The sequence below is a fragment of the Schistocerca piceifrons genome, chromosome 7 (assembly GCF_021461385.2).
Source record: "Schistocerca piceifrons isolate TAMUIC-IGC-003096 chromosome 7, iqSchPice1.1, whole genome shotgun sequence".
Taxonomy (NCBI): domain Eukaryota; kingdom Metazoa; phylum Arthropoda; class Insecta; order Orthoptera; family Acrididae; genus Schistocerca; species Schistocerca piceifrons.
The window spans coordinates 187,106,934-187,132,871 of record NC_060144.1 but is presented as its reverse complement, the minus strand read 5'-3'; the positions used below and the strand labels follow the sequence as shown (position 1 = coordinate 187,132,871).

General features: G+C 40.3%; 1 protein-coding gene across 1 annotated transcript in view; it reads left to right on the top strand.

Moving 5' to 3' along the window:
* LOC124804774 (protein cramped) overlaps positions 1 to 25,938 on the top strand; it is a 193,841-nt gene that overhangs the window by 98,401 nt on the left and 69,502 nt on the right. Inside the window, 1 exon segment of the mRNA XM_047265095.1 lies at positions 2,861 to 3,043. Coding sequence (XP_047121051.1) covers positions 2,861 to 3,043 — 183 coding nt within the window.

The window sequence follows — 25,938 nt, the reverse complement described above, 5'->3', positions numbered from 1 at the left end:
AATAGCACAATACTGCTATCATCCAAATTTGGGACGTATAGCTACAAATATTATTAAGAAGTGCAAAATATGTCAGAAGGCGAAACCCATAAACTATTGTTGGAAGATAGAATTACATCCTATCATCCCACAACAACCTTTAATGTTGGTGTCATGTGACGTCTGTGGGCCATGTCCCTTGACACGTGGACGGTTCAAATATGTATTGGCTTTCTATGATCTCTTTTCAAAATATGTGAAATTATATCCTTTGAAAAATCTCCACGTTCGACCCATGTTACGCAAATTTGTCAACAACTATATAACTGAGCTTGGCAAACCTATAATGATCTTGACAGACAACGCTGCTTATTATACAAGCAAAGTATGGAGAGACACTATGAAAGAACAAGGAATCCAGCACATTTACATCTCAAGATTTTACCCTTGTGGAAATCCGGTTGAAAGAATCTTCCGAGAGTTGAACCGATTTTTACGGACGTACATACCCAAACAACATTATAAATGGATCGATTGGATTTATGAATTTGAGAAAGTGTATAATGACTTACCACACTTATCGACAGGTTATTCACCTAACCAAATAGTATTTGGTGAAAGTATTGTGCCAGAATGGATGAAGAAATTACCTGCAATAGAACAAAAGATTACCAAGAAAGAAGATATGGTGAAGGTGGTCTACGAAAACCTGAAGCATCAAGCACAATTGAGAAAAACCCGTTTTGATAAAAATGTGAAGAAAGTAGTCACATGTGATGTAGGGGAAGAAATTTTATTGAGAAATCACCCAAAAGCATCAACCAGGAAAAGACTGAATAAGAAATGGCAATATTTATATACAGGTCCATATAAAATAATGAAAATACCTCATGAAGGGAGCTACCTCCTGGCAGATTGTGATACTGATGTAATTAAAGGCTTGTTCCCTCACATAGACCTGAAGAAGTATTATCAATAATGAGCAAAATATAGATTCAAGAAACACTGAATGATACCAAGACTACACTCAGTGGACTAAATAAAAGCACCAGTGGATAAATACGTACTTATACTAACTTACAAGGAAAATTAAAGAATGTACCGACGATTTCCATGAGATACCTTCTTGGTATCAGCTACAATGACGACGCTGAAATACGATTTATCCTCTCACCGAACAACGAGGATGGATGATTTGAAAGTGGAATTAAGAGGAAAAGAAAAGGACCAAATCCTCTCTGGTTAAACAAGTGGCCTGGTAAGGGTTTTGGCCTAGGATGCCAATCGTCGAACCCGGCTGTGATCCCTGCCTTGCACAGTCGGTTGAAGAACTGAGGGCTTCATCCAAGAAAAAAAATGTGGTGTGAATATGAAGTGATTAGTGCGAAGTGCTTCTAAGACAACCTATAAACAAATGTGGAATTTAGTTAAGGGCATTTTGTCTAGGCCCATTAACTCAACTTAAATATTGTAGAATGTATGTACTGACTTGTTGAGTGAATCTGAGAGTGTGTGTATTCGCCGAAACAAATACCCTCTCCTGTCACAGTACACACAAAAAAAAAAAAAAAAAAAAAAAAAAGGCCTGTTCTGTCTGGAACCCTCTTAAAGACATCACAGTCTGGGGGGCCGTGTAACATTACGAGTCAAGACAGCTGTAACGGAACTTGAATAGCGTAAAGTTATCGTTAAAAATGCACGCCGCATGATTTGTTACGATTTGGTCGGTCAAAATAGTAGTAACATGCTTTTGAATACAATTAAAATATAACGGCGATACCTGTTTAGCGTTATTGGAAATAATATGTAATAAATTAATGATTAAGGTAGCCGATCCTATAAGAAGAGGTAAAATTGGGCATATTAAGGTGTTTTGCTTTATATCGACTAAGCCGATGATACGGCGTCTTTTTTTTCCGTTTACTCTTAGAGAAAAAAAAAAAAAAAGAAAACCAGTAACGAAGTGCTAATTGTGCGTTGTGAAAAATATAGGGGCGAATTTTAAATAGCTACAGTGTATAATCAGACTAACAAATGGACATTCAGTTACGCGAAATAGCGGACAGTGAAGTGTGGTCATTAAATTGAGTACACCTACAGGGCGGTCAATTCCAGGATAAGTGTATTCGCGTCTCACGAGGCACGCGGTATTGAGACCGGTTTTTTTTATTATATCACGGAGAGTGGGCTTCAATTTATAAAAAGGAGAAAAGCTGTATCATTATCATTGACTGTTGGTGTTATGCAACCAAAACTGTTCATCAAAGGGTTTCGGTGAATGAGTGGTGAATGCGAAATGAAACTGTGAACGAAGTTATGTTAAATAAAACAGAAGAGACAAGACAGTTTGGTCGTATCTGTTATTATTCCATAAACCATAACATGTACTCTCATTGTACGAAGCCTTTATAGACGATCGTTATGACAATTTGCTTTGAAGGGATCTCGTTACGAGTTAAGTTTTGGGGACCTGGTCAACAGGGGATAGTTCGTAGATCTTAACTACTGCAGCTATTCTGGAATCAGGTGCTACCGTGACCGTTGTGTGTTGTCTATGGCTTAAGGTCATCATATCTCATGCTCTAAGATCGACGCGCCTTTCCTCTTGGTATAATGGTGTCTCACGCTAACCACGACAACGCCGACGGCGAAGGAAGATACGGTAGAAGAGGTGCATCACAGTATGCATTTATGACAGAATGACTGTAAAAATATAAATTGTAATTAAACAGGAATCAGAAAGGAAGCATAAAAAGGGAAAAAAAGATACTGTGGGAATGTAAAACGAAAGGATGATAATAGGACTAAAAAGGAATTTTTACAGTGCAGAAGAGGAGTGTAGTAGTGTAACATAGTACTATAATAATTCTTTTCTTTTCAGTTTGGCAGTGAAGGTAAAATACAATTGGAGTACTGGTGGGAGGAATCCACACCTTATGTAAAGGTTGAACCTGCTACTGAAGTGGAAAGTGCAGTACAGTCTTCCATATCTGCAGGAAGTCCAGTGACACTAATCTTACAGAAACTTCTGTCGATTGCAAAATTGAACTACAAGAAGAGCAAGGTTAGTCCTAAAATATTTCATTCTACCTATATCAAAATCATTCGTATTGGTAAATTATGTGCTGTAAATGCCTTTCAAAAGGGTTAGTTTACATGTGCACAGAATTGTTGTTTTTCTTGTGTGTGTGTGTGCGTGCGTGCGTGCGTGCGTGCGTGCGTGTGGGGGGGAGGGGGGAGGGGGGAGGAGGAGGAGGAGGAGGAGAACATTAACTATGTCCATATTTGTACACACAACTTGTGTGGCTGGCAGGGAAAAGGGGGTAGAAGTAAATTACTGTGCTATTCAAAAATGTTTACAACTAAGCTGTTCTGAAAGTCAATTTGCACTCACATAGATCTCAGTGGGATAATTATTGTAGGTGTAATTCACTGATTAATCGTGCATTACCTCTAGGAGGAAAGGTAAAATTTGTATTATGAAATAATTCAACTTATGGCTTATGTAATAATGTGATGGAAGCAGTTGCTTTAAGATGTTTTCAGTCTCTGTGTGAGAACGTACATAATCGGTAACAAGGCATTCAGTGCTAAACAAACTATACAAGGTGCTCAGAAACAATCTGAAATGCTTGTAAGGGTGTTGCAGGATACGCTGTGCTGAAAAATAACGTTTAAGAAAAGAAATCAATACATTGTGCAGTCTCAGTGTTAATTAGCATTGAAGTTAGCCAATCAGGCCATTGCACGTGCAAATCCTAATGGTCTGCCATGTACAGCTAATGTCAGTTATTCTCATAGCATAGATGATAGTGCATGAGACTACTCAGTTTGAGCCTTAGTTCTGTCTCATGTCCAATTTTTGTACCACTCTCTTGTTTGGTTTTAGGAAACCAAATGACGAACACGTATGAAGACACTGTCTCTGGCAGGTCGCTTAAATTTGAACGAACGGCAGCCTGATTGGCTAACTTCAGTGCAAATTAACTCAGAAATGGCACAATGTGTTAAATTTTTTCTTAACAATTATTTCTGATAACAATCTACTCTACAACACCCTGCAAACTTTTCGAAATGTTTCTGGCTATAGCAACATTATTGCATGAATAAAGGTTTTTGTTTTAGCTGTCTGTCTGACCCACCTGGCCTCAACCTTTGTTAGCCATTGTGCATCACCCATCTATCCTCTTCCCTGTTCCCACTCTGGCACTACACAGCCACTATTCCACCAATGCACACACAGTATTTTTACATCTCTCCTTTTCCACTCTCCCCCCCCCCCCCCCCCCTCCCCCTCCCCTCCTCGCCCTGCGTATAACCTCCTTACAGCGTCTGCTATCTGTCGCTCTCTGCTATCCGTCCCTCTCCTCGCCTCAGCTGCCTCCTGAACCACACCAACCAGATTGCTTCCCCCATAATGCACAGCTGCTCACAGTCTGGCCTTGGCAGCCGGTTTTTGAAAGAAGGTCTCCATCCAGAATTTTCCATTGTTTGATTCTGTCCAACAGTTCTTTATTCTATCAAAGGAGTAAAGTGTCTAACAAGTAGCAATTACCAAAGCAATTGGTCTTGACATTTGGATCAAGTATGCCATAGATCAGCCCTTGTGTAAAGGAGGCATTAGGAGTTTCAGATTGGCAATTTGCATAGGTGTGCAACAACTTCATGGACCTCAAAGTGAACATGTTTAATCAAGAGAGTTTTATGTAGCACTGTCTGTATTTTAATTGAAGTGGAAGGAAGCACTACCCATGTTTATTTATGACATTATTAAAAGTACGAGACACAGCCTGCATTCAAAAAATGTGTTTGTAGAAATGAATTGCTGTACACGAACTAGTCTGAGAGAGGCAGTACATATAGATTGGCTAATTAAAACACTTGGCTGTCGAAATCACATGCTAAGGAAGCCTATTTAAAGTCATTGGCTAAATGCGGGCAGGCCATTCATTAAAAAAACTACAGCATTGTGCTGTGCCAGGTGTTGGATGAAGTCCATGACATCACAACGAGGGATGCACAGTACAATGTAAGGTTATACAGGAAATACACTGCACCATGTCTGCTGTGCCTTGTTTCTCATTTCTTCACTGTAACCATTTGTCACTTCACTCCATTTTAGTTTTCTACATCTTACCTTGTCTTACCCGTCTATTTTTCACTGCCCCCATCTCACCTCTGTTATGTACAATGCACTTAGCTTTTCACTCTTATTAACTCATGCATGATGTTTAAGCAGTTATCTCTATCTGCATATTGCCCTGTCTTCCACCTTTAAGCTCTCAGGTTTTCAAATCTCATCTGATGCAGTCCCCAACAATCAATATTCCCTTCTCATACTATGCAGTAAGTCTCTCCTGACCCACGGTTCTGGGTGACTTTCCTAGACCTCTCCAGTCCTTTTCCTTCACCCCTCTTCCTTCCTTATCAATTCTTCTGCCTGATGAAGGAGCCACTGGCTCCGAAAGCTTTCCAATTATAACAGTATTTTGTGTTTGTCTTCTGATGCCGCTTGCTGAGTAAACTTTTTATTATCTAATTAAATAAGTTACAGTTTAAGATTGGTATGGAAAACACTCACTCATCTGATACAAAATAGGTGTTCTTAATTGCTTTTACCCAATTGCTATTAATATTTATGATACTAAGATGCAACGTATGGTTGCTTCGTGCTTGTGGCATATTTTTTCAGAGCTTTCAATTTAGCATAATGAATGAGATGACAAATTCTTACAGATGTTCTTGTCATTGCGTAGAGAGCAAACAGCAAAACTTGGGAAACTATTGTATCTGAATCAGCACAGTGATTCAAGGATTTTTTTCTTTCTGTTCTTTTTTTTATTATTGAACACACTGTTTCCATGAAAAGCATAAAAATTCTACTCAAACTAAAACATTTTTTTTCCAACCTTGCGTCGAAGACAGAATACCTCCACGAGCTATAATAAGTATCCAATCTGTATTTTGCTTTCCTGCGCCACTTTTTGCTTCTGGACAACCCAGTAATTTATCAACAGATTGGCACTTTAAGAATGCAATAGAGCCTTCAATGATTTCACTTTACCTGGAGGAACATCAGAGATCGCAGAGTCGCTGCACACTGTTATCGCTTCTGTTATCAAACTTTTTTTGAAGTTCACAGCCTCTGGCATATCTCTTATTAGCGCTTCATCAACAATATTTGCACAGCTCAGTGTTGAGGATTATCAGGGGTTCAGAGTCAGTCAATGTCATATTGAGAATATGCTGAATCTACCTCATCGGTAACTGAAATGTACCCGACAAATAAATATCTCCTCTGTATAAGGAAACATACATTGTTCCTTACGTCATATGGTATAAGGTTTTATATCATCCTTGTACTTTGGAAAGCAATCTTCATTTAGTCTGTAAATTGATATACACCTGACTTTAATACTTAAAAGGCATTTCAAAAGACAAAAGAGAGATTTTATTGACGTAGTGAAACTTTTTGGAAAGATAACAGCCATCCTCTATCATCAACTTCATTGCTGACCATATGTCTAAGAATATCTGTAGAATACTGTCCTCAGTTATAAGATTCATTTCAAATTCCTGTGCAGAGCTGAACGTACCCATTTTGGAAACTTTAAATCCAAGACATAAGAGATATTGTTAATGAGTTTAATGAAATTACTTTGATGTCTCTGTGAAGAACATATTTCAAGGTGCAAGTTGTTGGTCATGAGAATAGGTGTGACTTAATACGACACTCCCCTGCGGCTCACCTGAAATCACTCTTACTTCGGAAGACTTCTCTTCATTGCTGACCATGTCTAAGAATATCTGTAGAATACTGTCCTCAGTTATAAGATTCATTTCAAATTCCTGTGCAGAGCTGAACGTACCCATTTTGGAAACTTTAAATCCAAGACATAAGAGATATTGTTAATGAGTTTAATGAAATTACTTTGATGTCTCTGTGAAGAACATATTTCAAGGTGCAAGTTGTTGGTCATGAGAATAGGTGTGTTACTTCCTTTCATACTTCCTTGTTCACTAGTTAGCTGTAAGTTTGCTTTGGTAATGTTATGTGTTTTTCAATGTTTAAAACTTATTGCTGCTTATTGTTATTTTGGAACCTTCATGTTCTTGATCTTAGAAATGGTTCTGCAACAACTTGAACAAATGTAGTATACCAAAGAAAACCCCAACAACCTTTGATCTTTTTTTAAGTTTGCAAAAAGTTTTGTTTTTATCTATGCACACTTACTTTCAAACTTCTATAATTTTATTCCACTTGTCTTGCATATCACCGCTACAACTTGTATTACTGATTTTTTGACAGCCTTGTTAGTCTTCTGAAGCATACTGCTATCAGGGTGGCTAGCAATCCTTGAATCCTTGAAAACCAGGAATTAGCCATGAATCTTACATAACCTTGAATAGCTGGGATATTCAAATGAAGTCCTGGAATTTAAAACATTCTACTCAGTTATTACTGTTGTTTAATAAATAATAAAGTCATTATTTTCTTTTCTTATTAACAGTTATCGTGCAGCTGGCATTCTCTTATGGTGCTTGCGGGGTAAAGGGAATATGCAGGCGCACATTATATTGTCGGTTACTATGATTTTCCGCAGTGTTGAATGTATATTTACAGCTCCCGTAAACTCCTATGAGGTCTGCACGCTTCGTAGTTTCTGCTTTGATTGCTAGATAGCAGTAGCGGTATTGGCAGAAAACTACTTCAGTTTTGAAACCTTCCTTATTGTTTCTTGTTTCGCGGGCATTAGCTGACGTTCAAATTGCCTATGTTTCAAAATGTGCAGTGAGGAGGAGAAAAGTTTGCAGCAAATGATTTACACAAGTCCGTGATGAGTCTGCTTATGGTGGAAGGGAACCATTTGATGATAATTCAGATTACACATCATCTGAAAAGAGTTTTATTTCTAGACTTTTTGAGGATGAGTTGCTGCATACGTTTATCATATTATTTTCACAGACTGTGTGTTGTTCTGAAGGATACTCAGCAGGTATATCAGCAACTGAATCGGAGCATATGAGTCCAGTGAGTGTAAAGTTGGACTGTGAATCTCTCAATGTTTCAGTTTATATCACACTGTACTCCTCTATGAACGTTAAATTTTGCTTTGATCGTGTGTTCTGTGTGTTTCTGTAGATATAAATGTGCTGTATCACATGTTTGTGTATGTATTTCAGTGCTATAACTATTATTAAATTGGAGTTTCATCTGTGTAGTCAGGTTTAACACTAGCGATACCAAAACATGTTTATTTAAAGTAGAAAGTCCAATAAACCTAAAAATGTTGTAAAATTCCAACAACATATTTGAAAACCAAATTGTAACTTCCTAAAAATCACATATTTTAGCCAGTCTACATCTACATCCATACTCCGCAAGCCACCTGACGGTGTGTGGCGGAGGGTACCTTGAGTACCTCTATCGGTTCTCCCTTCTATTCCAGTCTCATGTTGTTCGTGGAAAGAAGGATTGTCGGTATGCATCTGTGTGGGCTCTAATCTCTATGATTTTATCCTCATTGTTTCTTCGTGAGATATACGTAGGAGGGAGCAATATACTGCTTGACTCTTCGGTGAAGGTATGTTCTCGAAACTTCAACAAAAGCCTGTACCGAGTTACTGAGCGTCTCTCCTGCAGAGTCTTCCACTGGAGTTTATCCATCAACTCCGTAACACTTTCGCGATTACTAAATGATCCTGTAATGAAGCGCGCTGCTCTCCTTTGGATCTTCTCTATCTCTTCTATCAACCCTATCTGACACGGATTCCACACTGCTGAGCAGTATTCATGCAGCGGGCGAACAAGCGTACTGTAACCTACTTCCTTTGTTTTCGGATTGCATTTCCTTAGGATTCTTCCAATGAATCTCAGTCTGGCATCTGCTTTACCGACGATCAACTTCATATGATCTTTCTATTTTAAATCACTCCTAGTGCGTACTCCCAGATAATTTTTGGCATTAACTGCTTCCAGTTGCTGACCTGCTATTTTGTAGCTAAATGATAAGGGATCTTTCTTTCTATGTATTCGCAGCACATTACACGTGTCTACATTGAGATTCAATTGCCATTCCCTGCACCATGCGTCAATTCGCTGCAGATCCTCGTACATTTCAATACAATTTTCCATTGTTACAACCTCTCGATATACCACAGCATCATCTGCAAAAAGCTTCAGTGAACTTGCGATGTCATCCACAAGGTAATTTATGTAAATTGTGAATAGCAACTGTCCTACGACACTCCCCTGCGGCTCACCTGAAATCACTCTTACTTCGGAAGACTTCTCTCCATTGAGAATGACATGCTGCATTCTGTTATCTGGGAACTCTTCAATCCAATCACGCAATTGGTCTGATAGTTCACATGCTCTTACTCTGTTCATTAAACGACTGTTGGGAACTGTATCGAACGCCTTGCGGAAGTCAAGAAACACGGCATCTACCTGTGAACCCGTGTCTATGGCCCTCTGAGTCTCGTGGACGAATAGCGCGAGCTGGGTTTCACACGACTGTCTTTTTCAAAACCCATGCTGATTCCTACAGAGTAGATTTCTAGTCTCCAGAAAAGTCATTATACTCGAACATAATACGTGTTCCAAAATTCTACAACTGATCGATGTTAGAGATATAGGTCTATAGTTCTGCACATCTGTTCGACGTCCCTTCTTGAAAACGGGGATGACCTGTGCCCTTTTCCAATCCTTTGGAACGCTACGCTCTTCTAGAGACCTACGGTACACCGCTGCAAGAAGGGGGGCAAGTTCCTTCGCATACTCTGTGTAAAATCGAACTGGTATCCCATCAGGTCCAGCGGCCTTTCCTCTTTTGAGCGATTTTAATTGTTTCTCTATCCCTCTGTCGTCTATTTCGATATCTACCATTTTGTCATTTGTGCGACAATCCAGAGAAGGAACTACAGTGCAGTCTTCCTCTGTGAAACAGCTTTGGAAAAAGACATTTAGTATTTCGGCCTTTAAGGCCCGTCCACATGCAACAATCTGTCTGCACAAATGTCTGCACACATCACATCTGCGCAGACAGATCGTTGCGTGTGGACAGAAGATTTGCACCAACCTGAGGTGTGTGCAAACCTGGAAGTTGGAGTTGGAGGTTTGAGCGAAACCTCTCAATCTGAGGGTTCAAACCACATCTGCGCAGACAAGTTGGAGCGTGTGGACAGGAGATCATCGCAAATCTGGCGCGAAACAGCTGTTTGCTCAGTCTAGTGTTTGTATTTGTGTGCACAGGGCATTAAAATGGCTGATACTTGTCAGTGTTCTCGAGAGTTTGTAAGTGAATTCATTGAAATATATAGAAACCACCCACATTTGTGGAAGATTAAAGTAAAGAATATAGTGACCAAGACAAAAAGACAGCAGCATACAATGCTCTAATTGAAAAATTGCGGGTATTATTTCACTCAACTCTTGTTTCGACATTGCAGTTGAAAATTCCAAATCCTTGTAGCTCCTTCCTGCTGCAAGGAATCTTAATGTTACCGCCAGCCGTTCATGAGGAAAAATTGCCCTTCTCTATACAAGTATTTTTTCTCGTAATATGAGGGGTTACAAGCTTTAAGTATAAGTTTCAACATCCATCCGCAAATAATTTCGCCAGTCGTTAGGTTCGCCCTGCAACTCTCGCAGTAAATTTATGTGAGAAAACTGCTTTTGCTTTAGCAGCCACCGTCTACACCGTTTTGACCGCTTTCTCTGTTTCCTGCGGTTGGTCTGAATGTTTTTTGCAACACAAGTTGCGAACACAGACCACAACAGAACTTCCTCCATTTCTATATTTCAAAATAACTGAATTAAATTTTTGATGTTTACTGGGAGTGTAGTCGCTTGCCACTGATACTTCTTTTGTACGCCGACAGATGGCGAGCGAGTAATAGATTGGGGTTTGTGTCGTGTGAACACACATCATTTGCAGCGATCTTTTGCATGTACAGACATCTGTGCAGACAGATCGTTGCGTGTGGACCGAGCTTTAGTCTGTCATCCTCTGTTTCAGTACCATTTTGATCACAGTGTGTCTGGACATTTTGTTTTGATCCACCTACCGCTTTGACATTAGAACTTTACTTTCGAATTCATTGAACGCCTCTTGCATAGCCCTCCTCACACTACATTTCGCTTCGCATAATTTTTGTTTGTCTGCAAGGCTTTGGCTATGTTTATGTTTGCTGTGAAGTTCTCTTTGCTTCCGCAGCAGTTTTCTAACTCGGTTGTTGTACCTTGGTGGCGCTTTTCCATCTCTTATGATCTTGCTTGGCACATACTCATCTAATTCATATTGTACGATGGTTTTGAACTTTGTCCACTGTTCCTCTACACCAGGTTGTTCCATCTCGTCAGCTCCATTGAGAGCCGCGGAGCGCTCCCTGCTCCAGGGAGCCGTGTCGCTCGCTGTGACCATTCGAGTGGGCCGGTACGTGGCACGGCTGGCTGAGGTAGGCGGCAGGGCAAGCGTTTTGATGTGCCCGCTGCGTCTTACAAGATCGGCAACCTCATACTCTTGGCTGCTAAGACATGGGACGTGCTACACCAGGAAATACGATGTTCAGGAAATAAATAAGAAGCAACTGTTTCACCCCCCCCCATGAACCATGGACCTTGCCGTTGGTGGGGAGGCTTGCGTGCCTCAGCGATACAGATAGCCGTGCCGTAGGTGCAACCACAACGGAGGGGTATCTGTTGAGAGGCCAGACAAACGTGTGGTTCCTGAAGAGGGGCAGCAGCCTTTTCAGTAGCTGCAAGGGCAACAGTCTGGATGATTGACTGATCTGGCCTTGTAACAATAACCAAAACGGCCTTGCTGTGCTGGTACTGCGAACGGCTGAAAGCAAAGGGAAACTACAGCCGTAATTTTTCCCGAGGGCATGCAGCTTTACTGTATGATTACATGATGATGGCGTCCTCTTGGGTAAAATATTCCGGAGGTAAAATAGTCCCCCATTCGGATCTCCGGGCGGGGACTACTCAAGAGGATGTCGTTATCAGGAGAAAGAAAACTGGCGTTCTACGGATCGGAGCATGGAATGTCAGATCCCTTAATCGGGCAGGTAGGTTAGAAAATTTAAAAAGGGAAATGGATAGGTTGAAGTTAGATATAGTGGGAATTAGTGAAGTTCGGTGGCAGGAGGAACAAGACTTCTGGTCAGGTGACTACAGGGTTATAAACACAAAATCAAATAGGGGTAATGCAGGAGTAGGTTTAATAATGAATAGGAAAATAGGAATGCGGGTAAGCTACTACAAACAGCATAGTGAACGCATTATTGTGGCCAAGATAGATACGAAGCCCACACCTACTACAGTAGTACAAGTTTATATGCCAACTAGCTCTGCAGATGACGAAGAAATTGAAGAAATGTATGATGAAATAAAAGAAATTATTCAGATTGTGAAGGGAGACGAAAATTTAATAGTCATGGGTGACTGGAATTCGAGTGTAGGAAAAGGGAGAGAAGGAAACATAGTAGGTGAATATGGATTGGGGGACAGAAATGAAAGAGGAAGCCGCCTGGTAGAATTTTGCACAGAGCACAACATAATCATAACTAACACTTGGTTTAAGAATCATGAAAGAAGGTTGTATACATGGAAGAACCCTGGAGATACTAAAAGGTATCAGATAGATTATATAATGGTAAGACAGAGATTTAGGAACCAGGTTTTAAATTGTAAGACATTTCCAGGGGCAGATGTGGACTCTGACCACAATCTATTGGTTATGACCTGTAGATTAAAACTGAAGAAACTGCAAAAAGGTGGGAATTTAAGGAGATGGGACCTGGATAAACTAAAAGAACCAGAGGTTGTACAGAGATTCAGGGAGAGCATAAGGGAGCAATTGACAGGAATGGGGGAAATAAATACAGTAGAAGAAGAATGGGTAGCTTTGAGGGATGAAGTGGTGAAGGCAGCAGAGGATCAGGTAGGTAAAAAGACGAGGGCTAGTAGAAATCCTTGGGTAACAGAAGAAATATTGAATTTAATTGATGAAAGGAGAAAATATAAAAATGCAGTAAGTGAAACAGGCAAAAAGGAATACAAACGTCTCAAAAATGAGATCGACAGGAAGTGCAAAATGGCTAAGCAGGGATGGCTAGAGGACAGATGTAAGGATGTAGAGGCCTATCTCACTAGGGGTAAGATAGATACCGCCTACAGGAAAATTAGAGAGACCTTTGGAGATAAGAGAACGACTTGTATGAATATCAAGAGCTCAGATGGAAACCCAGTTCTAAGCAAAGAAGGGAAAGCAGAAAGGTGGAAGGAGTATATAGAGGGTCTATACAAGGGCGATGTACTTGAGGACAATATTATGGAAATGGAAGAGGATGTAGATGAAGATGAAATGGGAGATATGATACTGCGTGAAGAGTTTGACAGAGCACTGAAAGACCTGAGTCGAAACAAGGCCCCCGGAGTAGACAATATTCCATTGGAACTACTGACGGCCTTGGGAGAGCCAGTTCTGACAAAACTCTACCATCTGGTGAGCAAGGTGTATGAAACAGGTGAAATACCCTCCGACTTCAAGAAGAATATAATAATTCCAATCCCAAAGAAAGCAGGTGTTGACAGATGTGAAAATTACCGAACTATCAGCTTAATAAGTCACAGCTGCAAAATACTAACACGAATTCTTTACAGACGAATGGAAAAACTAGTAGAAGCCAACCTCGGGGAAGATCAGTTTGGATTCCGTAGAAACACTGGAACACGTGAGGCAATACTGACCTTACGACTTATCTTAGAAGAAAGATTAAGGAAAGGCAAATCTACGTTTCTAGCATTTGTAGACTTAGAGAAAGCTTTTGACAATGTTGACTGGAATACTCTCTTTCAAATTCTAAAGGTGGCCGGGGTAAAATACAGGGAGCGAAAGGCTATTTACAATTTGTACAGAAACCAGATGGCAGTTATAAGAGTCGAGGGACATGAAAGGGAAGCAGTGGTTGGGAAGGGAGTAAGACAGGGTTGTAGCCTGTCCCCGATGTTGTTCAATCTGTATATTGAGCAAGCAGTAAAGGAAACAAAAGAAAAATTCGGAGTAGGTATTAAAATTCATGGAGAAGAAATAGAAGCTTTGAGGTTTGCCGATGACATTGTAATTCTGTCAGAGACAGCAAAGGACTTGGAAGAGCAGTTGAATGGAATGGACAGTGTCTTGAAAGGAGGATATAAGATGAACATCAACAAAAGCAAAACAAGGATAATGGAATGTAGTCTAATTAAGTCGGGTGATGCTGAGGGAATTAGATTAGGAAATGAGGCACTTAAAGTAGTAAAGGAGTTTTGCTATTTGGGGAGCAAAATAACTGATGATGGTCGAAGTAGAGAGGATATAAAATGTAGGCTGGCAATGGCAAGGAAAGCGTTTCTGAAGAAGAGAAATTTGTTAACATCCAGTATTGATTTAAGTGTCAGGAAGTCATTTCTGAAAGTATTCGTATGGAGTGTAGCCATGTATGGAAGTGAAACATGGACGATAAATAGTTTGGACAAGAAGAGAATAGAAGCTTTCGAAATGTGGTGCTACAGAAGAATGCTGAAGATTAGATGGGTAGATCACATAACTAATGAGGGAGTATTGAATAGGATTGGGGAGAAGAGAAGTTTGTGGCACAACTTGACCAGAAGAAGGGATCGGTTGGTAGGACATGTTCTGAGGCATCAAGGGATCACCAATTTAGTATTGGAGGGCAGCGTGGAGGGTAAAAATCGTAGGGGGAGACCAAGAGATGAATACACTAAGCAGATTCAGAAGGATGTAGGTTGCAGTAGGTACTGGGAGATGAAAAAGCTTGCACAGGATAGAGTAGCATGGAGAGCTGCATCAAACCAGTCTCAGGACTGAAGACCACAACAACAACAACAACAACAACAACTGTTTCACAAGAAGTTGCATACTAAATTTATTGGGCCTCTGTAGCTTGACATTTTCTTTTCATTACAAGATCGGAAATATCAGACGTCAAAGTGTTCGCAGCGTAAATGGGGATGGCTTCATTGTTGCCGCCTGAAGAAACGATCGTTCCTTACTTTTACTCTTTTCATTGCTGAGAAAAGCTGCTCACAACAATACGTAGATCCAAACATGCACATGATCTGAGTGGCATTGTTGTGAAGCTTGGGAAATGTTTTTTGCTGTAACGATACCATCGTGACAAATCCAACGTGTTGTAGTACCTCTCTTTTAACAAAGTTGAATTTTGCAAATCAGTAAGCTGCAATTGAAGTGACGATGACAAGTCATCGGGGGAAACTGACAAAGGAGTGCTGAACACCTTAAGTTCCATTTCCAAACTAGTGAGGTCTCAGAATCGTGTTTCAAACGACGTGATGAGCTGCTTTAACTTTGCTTGGTAATCGCCGAAAGTAGTACCTTCAGGTAGTTTTAAAGAAGCAAGACGATTGAACGTCTGTCTGGAGCTTATCCCACGGCAAATTCATATTGTCCACTGATTCACAAACCGCTTCAAAAATGTCACGTCCTGTTGCGGTGTAATCGAGTGGTACCACATCCAAAAGTTCTTCAGTTATGTGCAGCTCCATGTCGACACCACGCACAAAGACTGCAAGCTGAGCACAGTCCGATATGTCAGTACTTTCGTCAAGTGCTAGCGAAAATGCAACAAAGCTCTCCGCCTTTTTCCTGAGCTGTGTCTCTAAATCCACTGCCATGTCCAGGATTCGACAAGACATTGTTTGCTTTGACAGGCAAACTGCTTCAATTGCCTGCACCTCCCTTGGAAACAAACATTCTGCAACTGCTACCATGCACGATTGTATGAGTGGTCCCACCCAAAACGGCTTGCCACTCGTTGCAATGATGTGAGCGACCCTGTAGCTTGTTCGAATTGCAGATTCAGTAGTGCTTTCTCTGCTCTCCTTCACCTGAAAATTAGAAATGCATTACAGAACATGGAATGTGTTGCATGTTTTGATACCCTCCGTATTATGAAACCGTTTTTAAACTTACGTCTCTTGGTATGTCGTTCTTAAGCCTGGCTACCAGTTCTCTGCGTGCAACGTCTTCTACCTGATCGTAGTGCGCTGCGTGAAGACGTGTATAATGTCGTCGTATGTTGTACCGCTTCGCAGAATTAAATACGTTATGACATACAAGACACTGCGGACGAACATCCCTCTCAATGAATAGGAAGGTATCCTCCAATAGGGGCACAGGGCTCCCGTGGCTAGTCATAGCTGTCATTGAACACTGATTATTGCGTCAGTTGCGGCTGCATGCAGCCAGGGAGCAGTGAGTTTGCTTTTCCCCTCCATGCGGGCTCCGAGCTGCCGCAGTGAGCGTTCCGGCTCCCTGGCGCCCGGCTGGAACAGCCTGCTCTACACTATCTGTACTTGAGACAAAACTTTTGTGTTGAGCCGTCAGGTACTCTGAAATCTGCTTTTTTGTCACTTTTGCTAAAAAGAAAAATCTTCCTACCTTTTTTAATATTTCTATTTACGGCTGAAATCATCGATGCAGTAACTGCTTTATGATTGCTGATTCCCTGTTCTGCGTTAACTGTTTCAAATAGTTCGTGTCTGTTTGTCACCAGAAAGTCTAATATGTTATCGCCACGAGTCGGTTCTCTGTTTAACTGCTCAAGGTAGTTTTCAGATAAAGCACTTAAAAAAATTTCTATGGATTCTTTGTCCCTGCCACCCGTTATAAACATTTGAGTCTCCCAGTCTATATCCAGCAAATTAAAATCTCCACCCAGAACTATAACATGGTGGGGAAATCTATTCGAAATATTTTCCAAATTATCCTTCAGGTGCTCAGCCACAACAGCTGCTGAGCCAGGGGGCCTATAGAGACATCCAATTACCATGTCTGAGCCTGCTTGAACCGTGATGTTCACCCAAATTATTTCACATTTCGGATCTCCGTCAATTTCCTTCGATACTGTTGCACTTATCGCTATAAACACGCCTCCCCCATCACTGTCCAGCCTGTCTCTGCGGTATACATTCCAATCTGAGTTTAGGATTTCATTACTGTTTACGTGTGGTTTCAGCCAACTTTCTGTCCCTAGTACTATATGGGCATTGTGACCATTGATAAATGAGAGCAGTTCTGGGACCTTTCTATAGACTCTCCTGCAGTTTACTATTACCACATTAATATTGTTATACCCTGTTGCATTTTGCCTACTCTTACCTTGCCGTGTCTCAGGAGGCTTCTTGTCGGGCCTAGAGAGGGAATTCTCTAACCTAAAAAACCCACATGTGCACTCCACACGTTCTCCGCTACCCTTGTAGCCGCTTCCTGCTTGTAGTGCACGCCTGACCTATTCAGGGGGACCCTACATTTCTGCACCTGATAGCAGAGGTCGAGAAATTTACACCATAGATCTCCGCAGAATCGTCTAAGCCTCTGGTTTAAGCCTTCTACTCGGCTCCAAACAAAAGGGCCGCGATCGGTTCTGGGAACGATACTACAAATAGTTAGCTCAGATTCCACCCCTCTGCCAACCGCCTGTACGAACTGAGGATGACCTCTGAACCCAGATGGCAGGAGTCATCGGTGCCGACATGAGCAACAATTTGCAGTCGGGTGCACCCAGTGCTCTCTATTGCCGCCAGCAGGGCCTCCTTCACATCTCGGATGAGACCCCCCCCCGGCAAGCAGACAGAGTGAACACTGGCCTTCTTCCCCGACCTTTCCGCTATTTCCCTAAGGGGCTCCATCACCCGCCTAACGTTGAAGCTCCCAATAACTAATAAACCCCTCCCCCCCGTGTGCCTGCTTGGACCTTGCTGAAGGAGTGGCCACATGTCCACTCACAGGCAGAGCGGGCGATGCCACACGGCCAGCCTCCACATTGACCCTCCGCCTTGTGCGCCGCGAACGCCGCTGAACCCGCCACTCCCCTTGGGGAGAGGGTGGCCCAATCGCGTCCGGTACCCGCGAAGATGTCTCAACAGCCTGGGGTGTACCACGCGATGCACCAGACCCCCACTGCCGCTACACTCCGAGGCAGCAGCCTATACACGGCTGACCGCGGCCATCAACACGTTCAGCTGTTCGCGAACAGTGGCCAGCTCCTCCTGCATCCATACACTGCAGTCACACATCCTATCCATCCTAAGAAATCAACTTACTGTGGAGAGTTAATCAACTTTTAACTAGACTGCTAATTCACTAAAGACCGCTGATAGTTGACTAAACTGTCCTCGGGTAATGGCAGCTACCTACGACATCAGCACCGTATGGACTAGGGAGAGATCGTCATTATTATTGCGAACTCATGAGATGTAAAAGAAAATATCGTACACCCTCTTTGAAGTGGCAGTCTCAATACATTTACATTTTCAGAACTGTCGTTCTTGACAATGCATTTTCAATGTAATTTTTTTGACAGTAGAAAGTTTGCCTATCTTACTCATATTGAGCACAACTTGTCTAAGATCATCATCGTCAAAATCTTCTAAATTCATGACGGTAATCTCATGACTGTGATGTTTCCTTGGTGATCTGAAAACTGGGCTTCCACTAGCCTGAACAGAGAAATTACCTCCATTGGCAGTTATCTGAATGATTCTCAAGCTGACGCCACTCACTTGTGCAGTGCGATCCTGAGATATGACACCATCTGTGTGAGGACTATCATTTTCTGCTTTGCGGTTGAAGAAAGCAAGTGCCCTGTAAATTATGTCTCTCGTTTCTTGATGGAGAATTTGTTGCATAGCACCACCATCAGCCATGACAATCTGCAAGAAACGGAATAAAAATTCATGAAATAACTCACAAAAATCACATGTAACATTTGCACTGGCCAAAATGTTTGACAGACTGCTCAGAAAACAAGTGAACGCTCATTGGCTGTTGGGGACTGCATGACATCAGGTTTTTAGTAAGAGCCTAAACTCGACTGCCTTAGAAAACTCAAGGCTGAATTACAGCTTTTGTGACGTCAAGCCTTCAGTTGGCAGTGAGGCAGCAGATTCATATACAGATTTAAATCAAATTCAACTTTTCTCATATAATTAACCACAACTTAAATGGTTTGCATTCCTTGTCCTTAAAATACCATTACAAGATTTCCAGTAGCAGTACATTTGAAATTCAAAAAGTAAACGTATAAGGACAGAGATTATACTGCTCAGTGTTTGTCATACATAGGATACATGTATAATGCATTAAAGCAGTTTGTAATTACTTTTTGCATTACTACATGATTTAATATTGCATTCATTCATAATATACACGCACATACATAAAGAAGAAATGGTAAAATGTACATGACAAAATATGTTGTATAAGGTTCCTTTAGTAAATTACATTTTAAATTAATATTGGTACCTATGCCAATAAACTCTTATTATTGTCCTTAAACACTTCAGTTTTGACTTGTTTGTCTTTTACCTATTACTCTAGTCTTGAAAGGGAACAATTTTTAATACTCAAGTGTGTCACTATCATACATCACTACAGTTGTATAAATATTGAAGCTTTCCTAGGTCTTTTTGCAGCTACGTCACAGTCAGCTTTTTTTGTGATTTTGTGGACTTTCTCTTCAACACCAGAATTTTTTTTCTTTTGGAATAGTTATTTAGCAGCATATTCACCCAAATGTGTAAGCTATTGCCAGAAATTTCCATTACAAATTTACCAGATGACGGGGGTTATTTTAGAGTAATTCCAACCTATTGAAAATCGGTGCCTTCAAAAATCCCTTGGGGGGCTTTCACAATTGACAAATGTTGTCCCATATTTGTGTGAAACAATAACCTGAGATATTTGGCACATACAGATTCCATTTTCAGATGAGAATTGGGAGGTGTTGTGGGGCAGCAAGTTGAAATAATTAATTATTGCCATCTTATTCACACGAGCCTGACAACCAATTTTGTGGTCAGCCCGAAAGCGAAGGAAAATGTACTGACCTTAGTTTCCGTCTTCACGGCCACATTTTGGTCCAGCTCACTGAAAGAAAAGTTTCTATTCTCCTATTTCCTTGCGTGTTCAGGATTATGATTTTAAATAAAAGTATAAAGTTGCAATCAAAATTTATATTACATAAAGTTTCTCACATACAACACTAGGAAATTCACTATGTTCAATTGAAAACATGTCTTTCTATTCTAACAGCACATTTAGCAGTTAGAGGCGACCTCTACGGTACGCTCCTACCGGATTGTCGTTCACCCTGACTAAAAATACTCAACTGGAAGTTTGCAATAAATGTTCAAAGTTAATGCTCACCATAAAAGTGGAAATAAAGTCACCACTTGCCATGCGGAATTGTAATTCACATGGACGGCACACTAACAGTTACTTTGGTGAATTTTAAGCGATCCAGGATGGTGTACAGTCCTCGTGAATTCACTATCTGTTTTTACCGCAAAATACGCGCTTTGTCACAGTTCAGGTCTGATGTCATCCAGGGCAGAGCGCGATCTGACGTTTAACAGTTGTGGATCTTACAGTAGCTGAATGTGCAGTGAAGTTCTCTACTGCCTCGCGGGCTGTATTTATATAAGTGCCAGAGTGGACGGCCAAGGGAACATCTGTTGTCTACGGTTATCTGCATACTGCAGCAGCCTCAAAACGACAGCTTTCTTGGGCACATAATCTTCAATAACATATTTACAAACTACTTCAGAAACTTCTTAATTTTTACTTGCTTACAGTTAAGTTGTTTGAACTCACAGAAAAGTTTCAGCTTGCTAGAATAAAAACTTTGCCTTCTAGAATTTTTATAGTGGAACTAATGGTAGATTATTACCACTGAACCATACCTTTACTAGAACTTACATCGACTGATATTAATACTACAATTCTTTATTTTGGTATAGCTCTATCATTTGGTATGTTTTATCATCCACTTTAACCAAAATTCTTTATCATTAAAATTACAGGTACTTAATCCACAACAATTGAGTACATTTCAGTTACAAAATTGGTTTTTACTTAATTACTCAAAAACTATAAGAGGCAGCTTAACATAGTCTCTGTTATCAGATTTGGGGTGAACTGAAGCATAAAATAAATTTTCATGTTTCTAAGTCCAGTATTTAGCGTCTCTGATTGTTCCTAAAAATGTGCATTCTGGTGTCAGTTTTTGTTCTATGATTTTGGAAATCTGCACCACTTATTTATGAGTTCTAAAGCAGGGACAACCGGGAGTCCAGGAAAAACCTGGGAATTCTTTCATCCGGAAGGAAACCGGGAAAAAGCCGGGAATTTTTTAGAATTCTGGGAATTTCACGTTATTTTAGTTTTCAATTAAATTTTTGTAATTTTGACTGGTAAGAATCGATACTCTAACAAAGGATTTTACTGTATCACACTACTGCAGAATAATACTGCAACAATGAAACGTGAAAGAGAAAAAATATGACAATAAAACGTAAATTGCAAAGGAAATGTGCCATATACAACAACAAAACACAGTGCTCACACAAGCATTTGCCAACAGCAAAATGCGTCAAAGGCTTTAGGAAGACTATGCAACGCTTCATAACAACAAATTTCCTCTGATGGGCGTGACGTTACAATTGTTTATATTAGATTCGTTTTAGCAGTTATCAGCGGGCTCATGTGCATGTGCAGTTGAGTGGCGTACAAGTTGTATCTTCTCCCCCTTCTGGCTACAGAAATGTGGCTGTTGGCTGTGTAAGCAGTCGCAGCAAGCAGCTCGATGCAACCGGGAAAAAATTTACTGCCGCGCCCAAGCTGCCAGATTAACGCATGCGCAGCAGGCCCGGATCTATGAGAGGGGGGGGGGGGGGGGCAAACCGAGGTATCTGACCCAGGTGACAGTTGTGAGGGGGGGGGGGGGGGGCAAATTCATATTCTTGAGGAGAAGCGCCTAGCATCCAGTGCACGTTGGTCTATCGATTATTCATATGATTTTGAAACGCATCCTTTTTGGTTTTTTGACACACTCTGTAAGTTGATTTCTGAATGAATTGTATGTTGATTTTTGAATGCGTGCATAGTGTACGTGACGACTATCAGGGTAATCCTAGTCACATCTAGAAATAGACTTTCCTTCAGGGAAAAGGGGACCGGGCTATACAATCTTAGTATTGCCCCGGTTCGAAAATATCGTAGATCTGGGGCTGATGCGCAGAGCAGTCAGAGCTATAGTGGGGAAGTGTGTAGTCTCCACGTGACCCGTGTTTACATTTAGTTATTTTGCTGTTTCCTCTTCGTTTACTGCTCTCACTTCAAATGAAAACAAAACGCATTTCTGTGGCCGGGAACTATCGAGTGAATTAAAATACATTCACATAATTATGGAAGACTAATATACGTTATTAGTTTCAGACTTTACTTTATTTCCACTTTTCTGACAGTCATGCATTAATCGCCTTGTAGAACAGTGAAGTTATTTTTGTCGGTTTGCTAAAGAAGTTAGGTTTTTATTAACCTTTTTACGCTGAGGCTGTCAGTGTGTTTAAAACAAAGTTTTTAGTTCCACACTATTGGCTAATTTCAACTGCTCGCTGCATTTTAAGTGCACATTTTCCTCTTCTAGCACGTATGGCATTATGCCATAATAAAGAATCAAAAAAGAGTTAATACAGTACTGATACTCCAAGAAAATTTACATCCTGAAACACACACTGAAAAGCTTAATATCAGATCAAGGCCTACTTCGTTGGGAATCTGGATATACGAATGTGCTCTTTAAGTATACACTTCAAATGTGCCATTTTAGTGTCATTCTTGAAATTCCGATGCTCTTGGAGTATCCTCTGATGTGTTGTTTCTTTTATGACAGAATGTAAGATCTTTTAATGTTTTACACGTACGAACATACGGTCTTCCTGCGTCATAGCAGCTGCCAAAGCGCGGTGGCGCCTGTTGTCGAGCGCTCTCTGACGACTACTAAAACAAACCTATTTCTAACAGGTCGCGGCAAAATATTGCGAATGGTGGTTTGAAAAGTGTTACTTTCAAAGTAAATTTCCTTTTACGCAGGCTGAACTATGAGCGAGATGGTACGATGAATTTCTTAAATCACAGAGAGTTTGATGACAAGCCATTTTGAACCCAGAAGATATCAGACATTCATGTCATTATTATGAGCAAATTGATGTAGTGCTACGGGAAGCTCTCTCTCCTCTGCGGTAGCTAATTTATTTGTGGAAAGCTTCAAGGACAAGTCACTGGACTCGGCAAAAAATTTTACTGGCACGTTTATCTGATATACCAGGCGATCAAAAAGTCAGTATAAATTTGAAAACTTAATAAACCACGGAATAATGTAGACAGAGAGGTAAAAATTGACACACATGCTTGGAATGACATGGGGTTCTATTAAAAAAAACTAGGCGCAGGAAAGATCTCTTGCGCGTGTCGTTTGGTGATGATTGTGTGCTCAGCCGCCACTTTCGTCATGCTTGGCCTCCCAGGTCCCCAGACCTCAGTCTGTGCAATTATTGGCTTTGGGGTTACCTGAAGTCGCAAGTGTATCGTGATCAACCGACACCTCTAGGGATGCTGAAAGACAACATCCAACGCCAATGCCTCACCATAACTGCAGACATGCTTTACAGTGCTGTTCACAACATTATTCCTCGACTACAGCTATTGTTGAGGAATGATGATGGACAAATTGAGCATTTCCTGTAAAGAACATAATCTTTACTTTGTCTTACTTTGTTATGCTAATTATTGCTATTCTGATCACATGAAGTGCCATCTGTTGGACATTTTTTGAACTTTTGTATTTTTTTGGTTCTAATGAAACCCCATGCCATTCTAAGCATGTGTGTCAATTTGTACCTCTCTATCTACATTACTCCATGATGTATTCAGTTTTCAAATTTATACTGACATTTGATCACCCGGTATGATAAAGTGTAACACGCGCAATGAAGATCAACATTATATGTGAAAGCTTAGCTTCTCTTGCAGCTTATTAACCTTAGAGACCAATATTATATGTGAAAGCTTTGCTTTTCTTGTAGCAACACTATGTATATTAATTTAAAACATTAACTTTTCCTGTTTGTGTATATGCGCTACTTTACAGTGATGTTGCTATTAGCTGACTACATCACGTGTCCTGTGGTCTACATAACTGCTGTCATCGACTGGCGGGATCATGTGACATGAGTTATGACTGGCTTACAAAAGCACATCTCAGTCTCGATTACAATGATTCAGAAAGTAACATGCGGTGTTTGGTGGAATTTGAATTTATACTTTCGTAGTATGAAAATATGCAGCATACATGTTGCTGCACATCAAAAATCTTTCCAAAAGGGGTCTTCTTCCCTGAGTTTCGTTTCCTAAAGTGACGGGAAATTCTACGCCCTTGTATAAAAACATAACCATTCAAAGGATTAATAAGTTTTACAGTTCGGAGGAAAAATATACTGTCACTTAATAATAAGGAAAAAGTGTGTTTTCATCCGGGAGAAAGTGTATTTTTAACTGGGAAATCCGGGATTTTTTTTTTCCTCTCTCTCTCTCTCTCTCTCTCTCTCTCTCTCTCTCTCTCTCTCTCTCTCTCTCTCTCCTTGTCCACGTATACACCCTATAAAGACACCTTCTGACCAAATTCTGGCTTTCTACCTTTATTATGTAGTGCCACTTATTTTTCTCTTTAAAATGGTATTTTGATGTAAACTGTTAAGTCCAGAACATTAAGACTTCATATCTGAAACATTATAACACTAAACTCTATTTTAGCGAAGTTTTAAACGTAAATTTTGATTTTTAATTTCATACTTAATTTTGGTGCAATACTTGCGCACTACGCGCAGACGCGTTAAGGTGACGTGGCGATACTAGCAGTGAACTGGAGTAAGTCCCGACACACTCGTTCGCCTCTGTATCTCACACATGATACAGCGCTTGCTTTGCTTCAGTGTATTTTAGACCTCCACTGTTCAAACTTTGAAGGTAGCTTGCTTCTGCCGCCAGTTGAAAGGCATGAGCTGAATCCTTCGTCATAAGTTTTTTACATGTCACATATGGTAATCTGTTACATGTCTTAAAGCAACACATATCCAGCAATAATTACAATCACTTCTAAATTACAGGATTCCATATACATTTCTACAGCTTCTGCTCTTAATTCATCAGTTTCCACAGAAAGAGAGGGATCAATATTTACATCCTGTAAAGAGGATACATTAATATCCTGAATAATGTCAGACCCATTCAGAGATTTGACTTGCTTAGACTGAAATTTTAACAAAATTTTTACTTTTAATTTTCTTTCAGATTCTACAGTCTGCTAAACTTGACACATTGTAATTACAACCACTCATTCTTATATATTTTCCAAATCTCTGTTTTAAATCATCTTCCTGGAATGTTCCTAACATTCCATAACATCCCAATGTTGCAAGCAAGTACAGAATGACTGCAAGTACTCGATACTTTCTTGATCCATGGTACTAATGGTATCAGCATACTTATCACTTAAATGAACCCTCTTTTTAGAATGCTTAACATTAACTGCATCCACCAATTTTTTATTATTTGTAACCATTCTGCAGTGCCCTCACCATCAATCCCTACTAATGTTGATACAGCAACTATTATTTTCTCATCAAACAAAGGCACAACAAGACTAACGTTTTGCCTTTCTTAAACTATTTGGATAACAAACACTGAATGAAAGGGTAGGAGCATGTTTTACAATTTCTAGTTTTTGTTTCTCATATATGGGTTGGATGTGGTTGAAGTTACATTGTTGTATGTTATTTACATCTGACACAGATGGCTAAAGATAGGTATTATTCTTTTCATTCAATCTTTTTGAGTAAGTGAACTGTATCAAAAAGAAGAAAAACTGGTTTACAGCTGTAAAATGGATGACTTATGTGAGCGTGAATTGTTGTATGGCTGTATAATGTTTATGTACCTTGACATTGACTTTATTATTATCAGCAATGACACATATAACATTATAACCACTTTCATGAAGTATTCTAAGAATATTCACCATTGTTGTGTG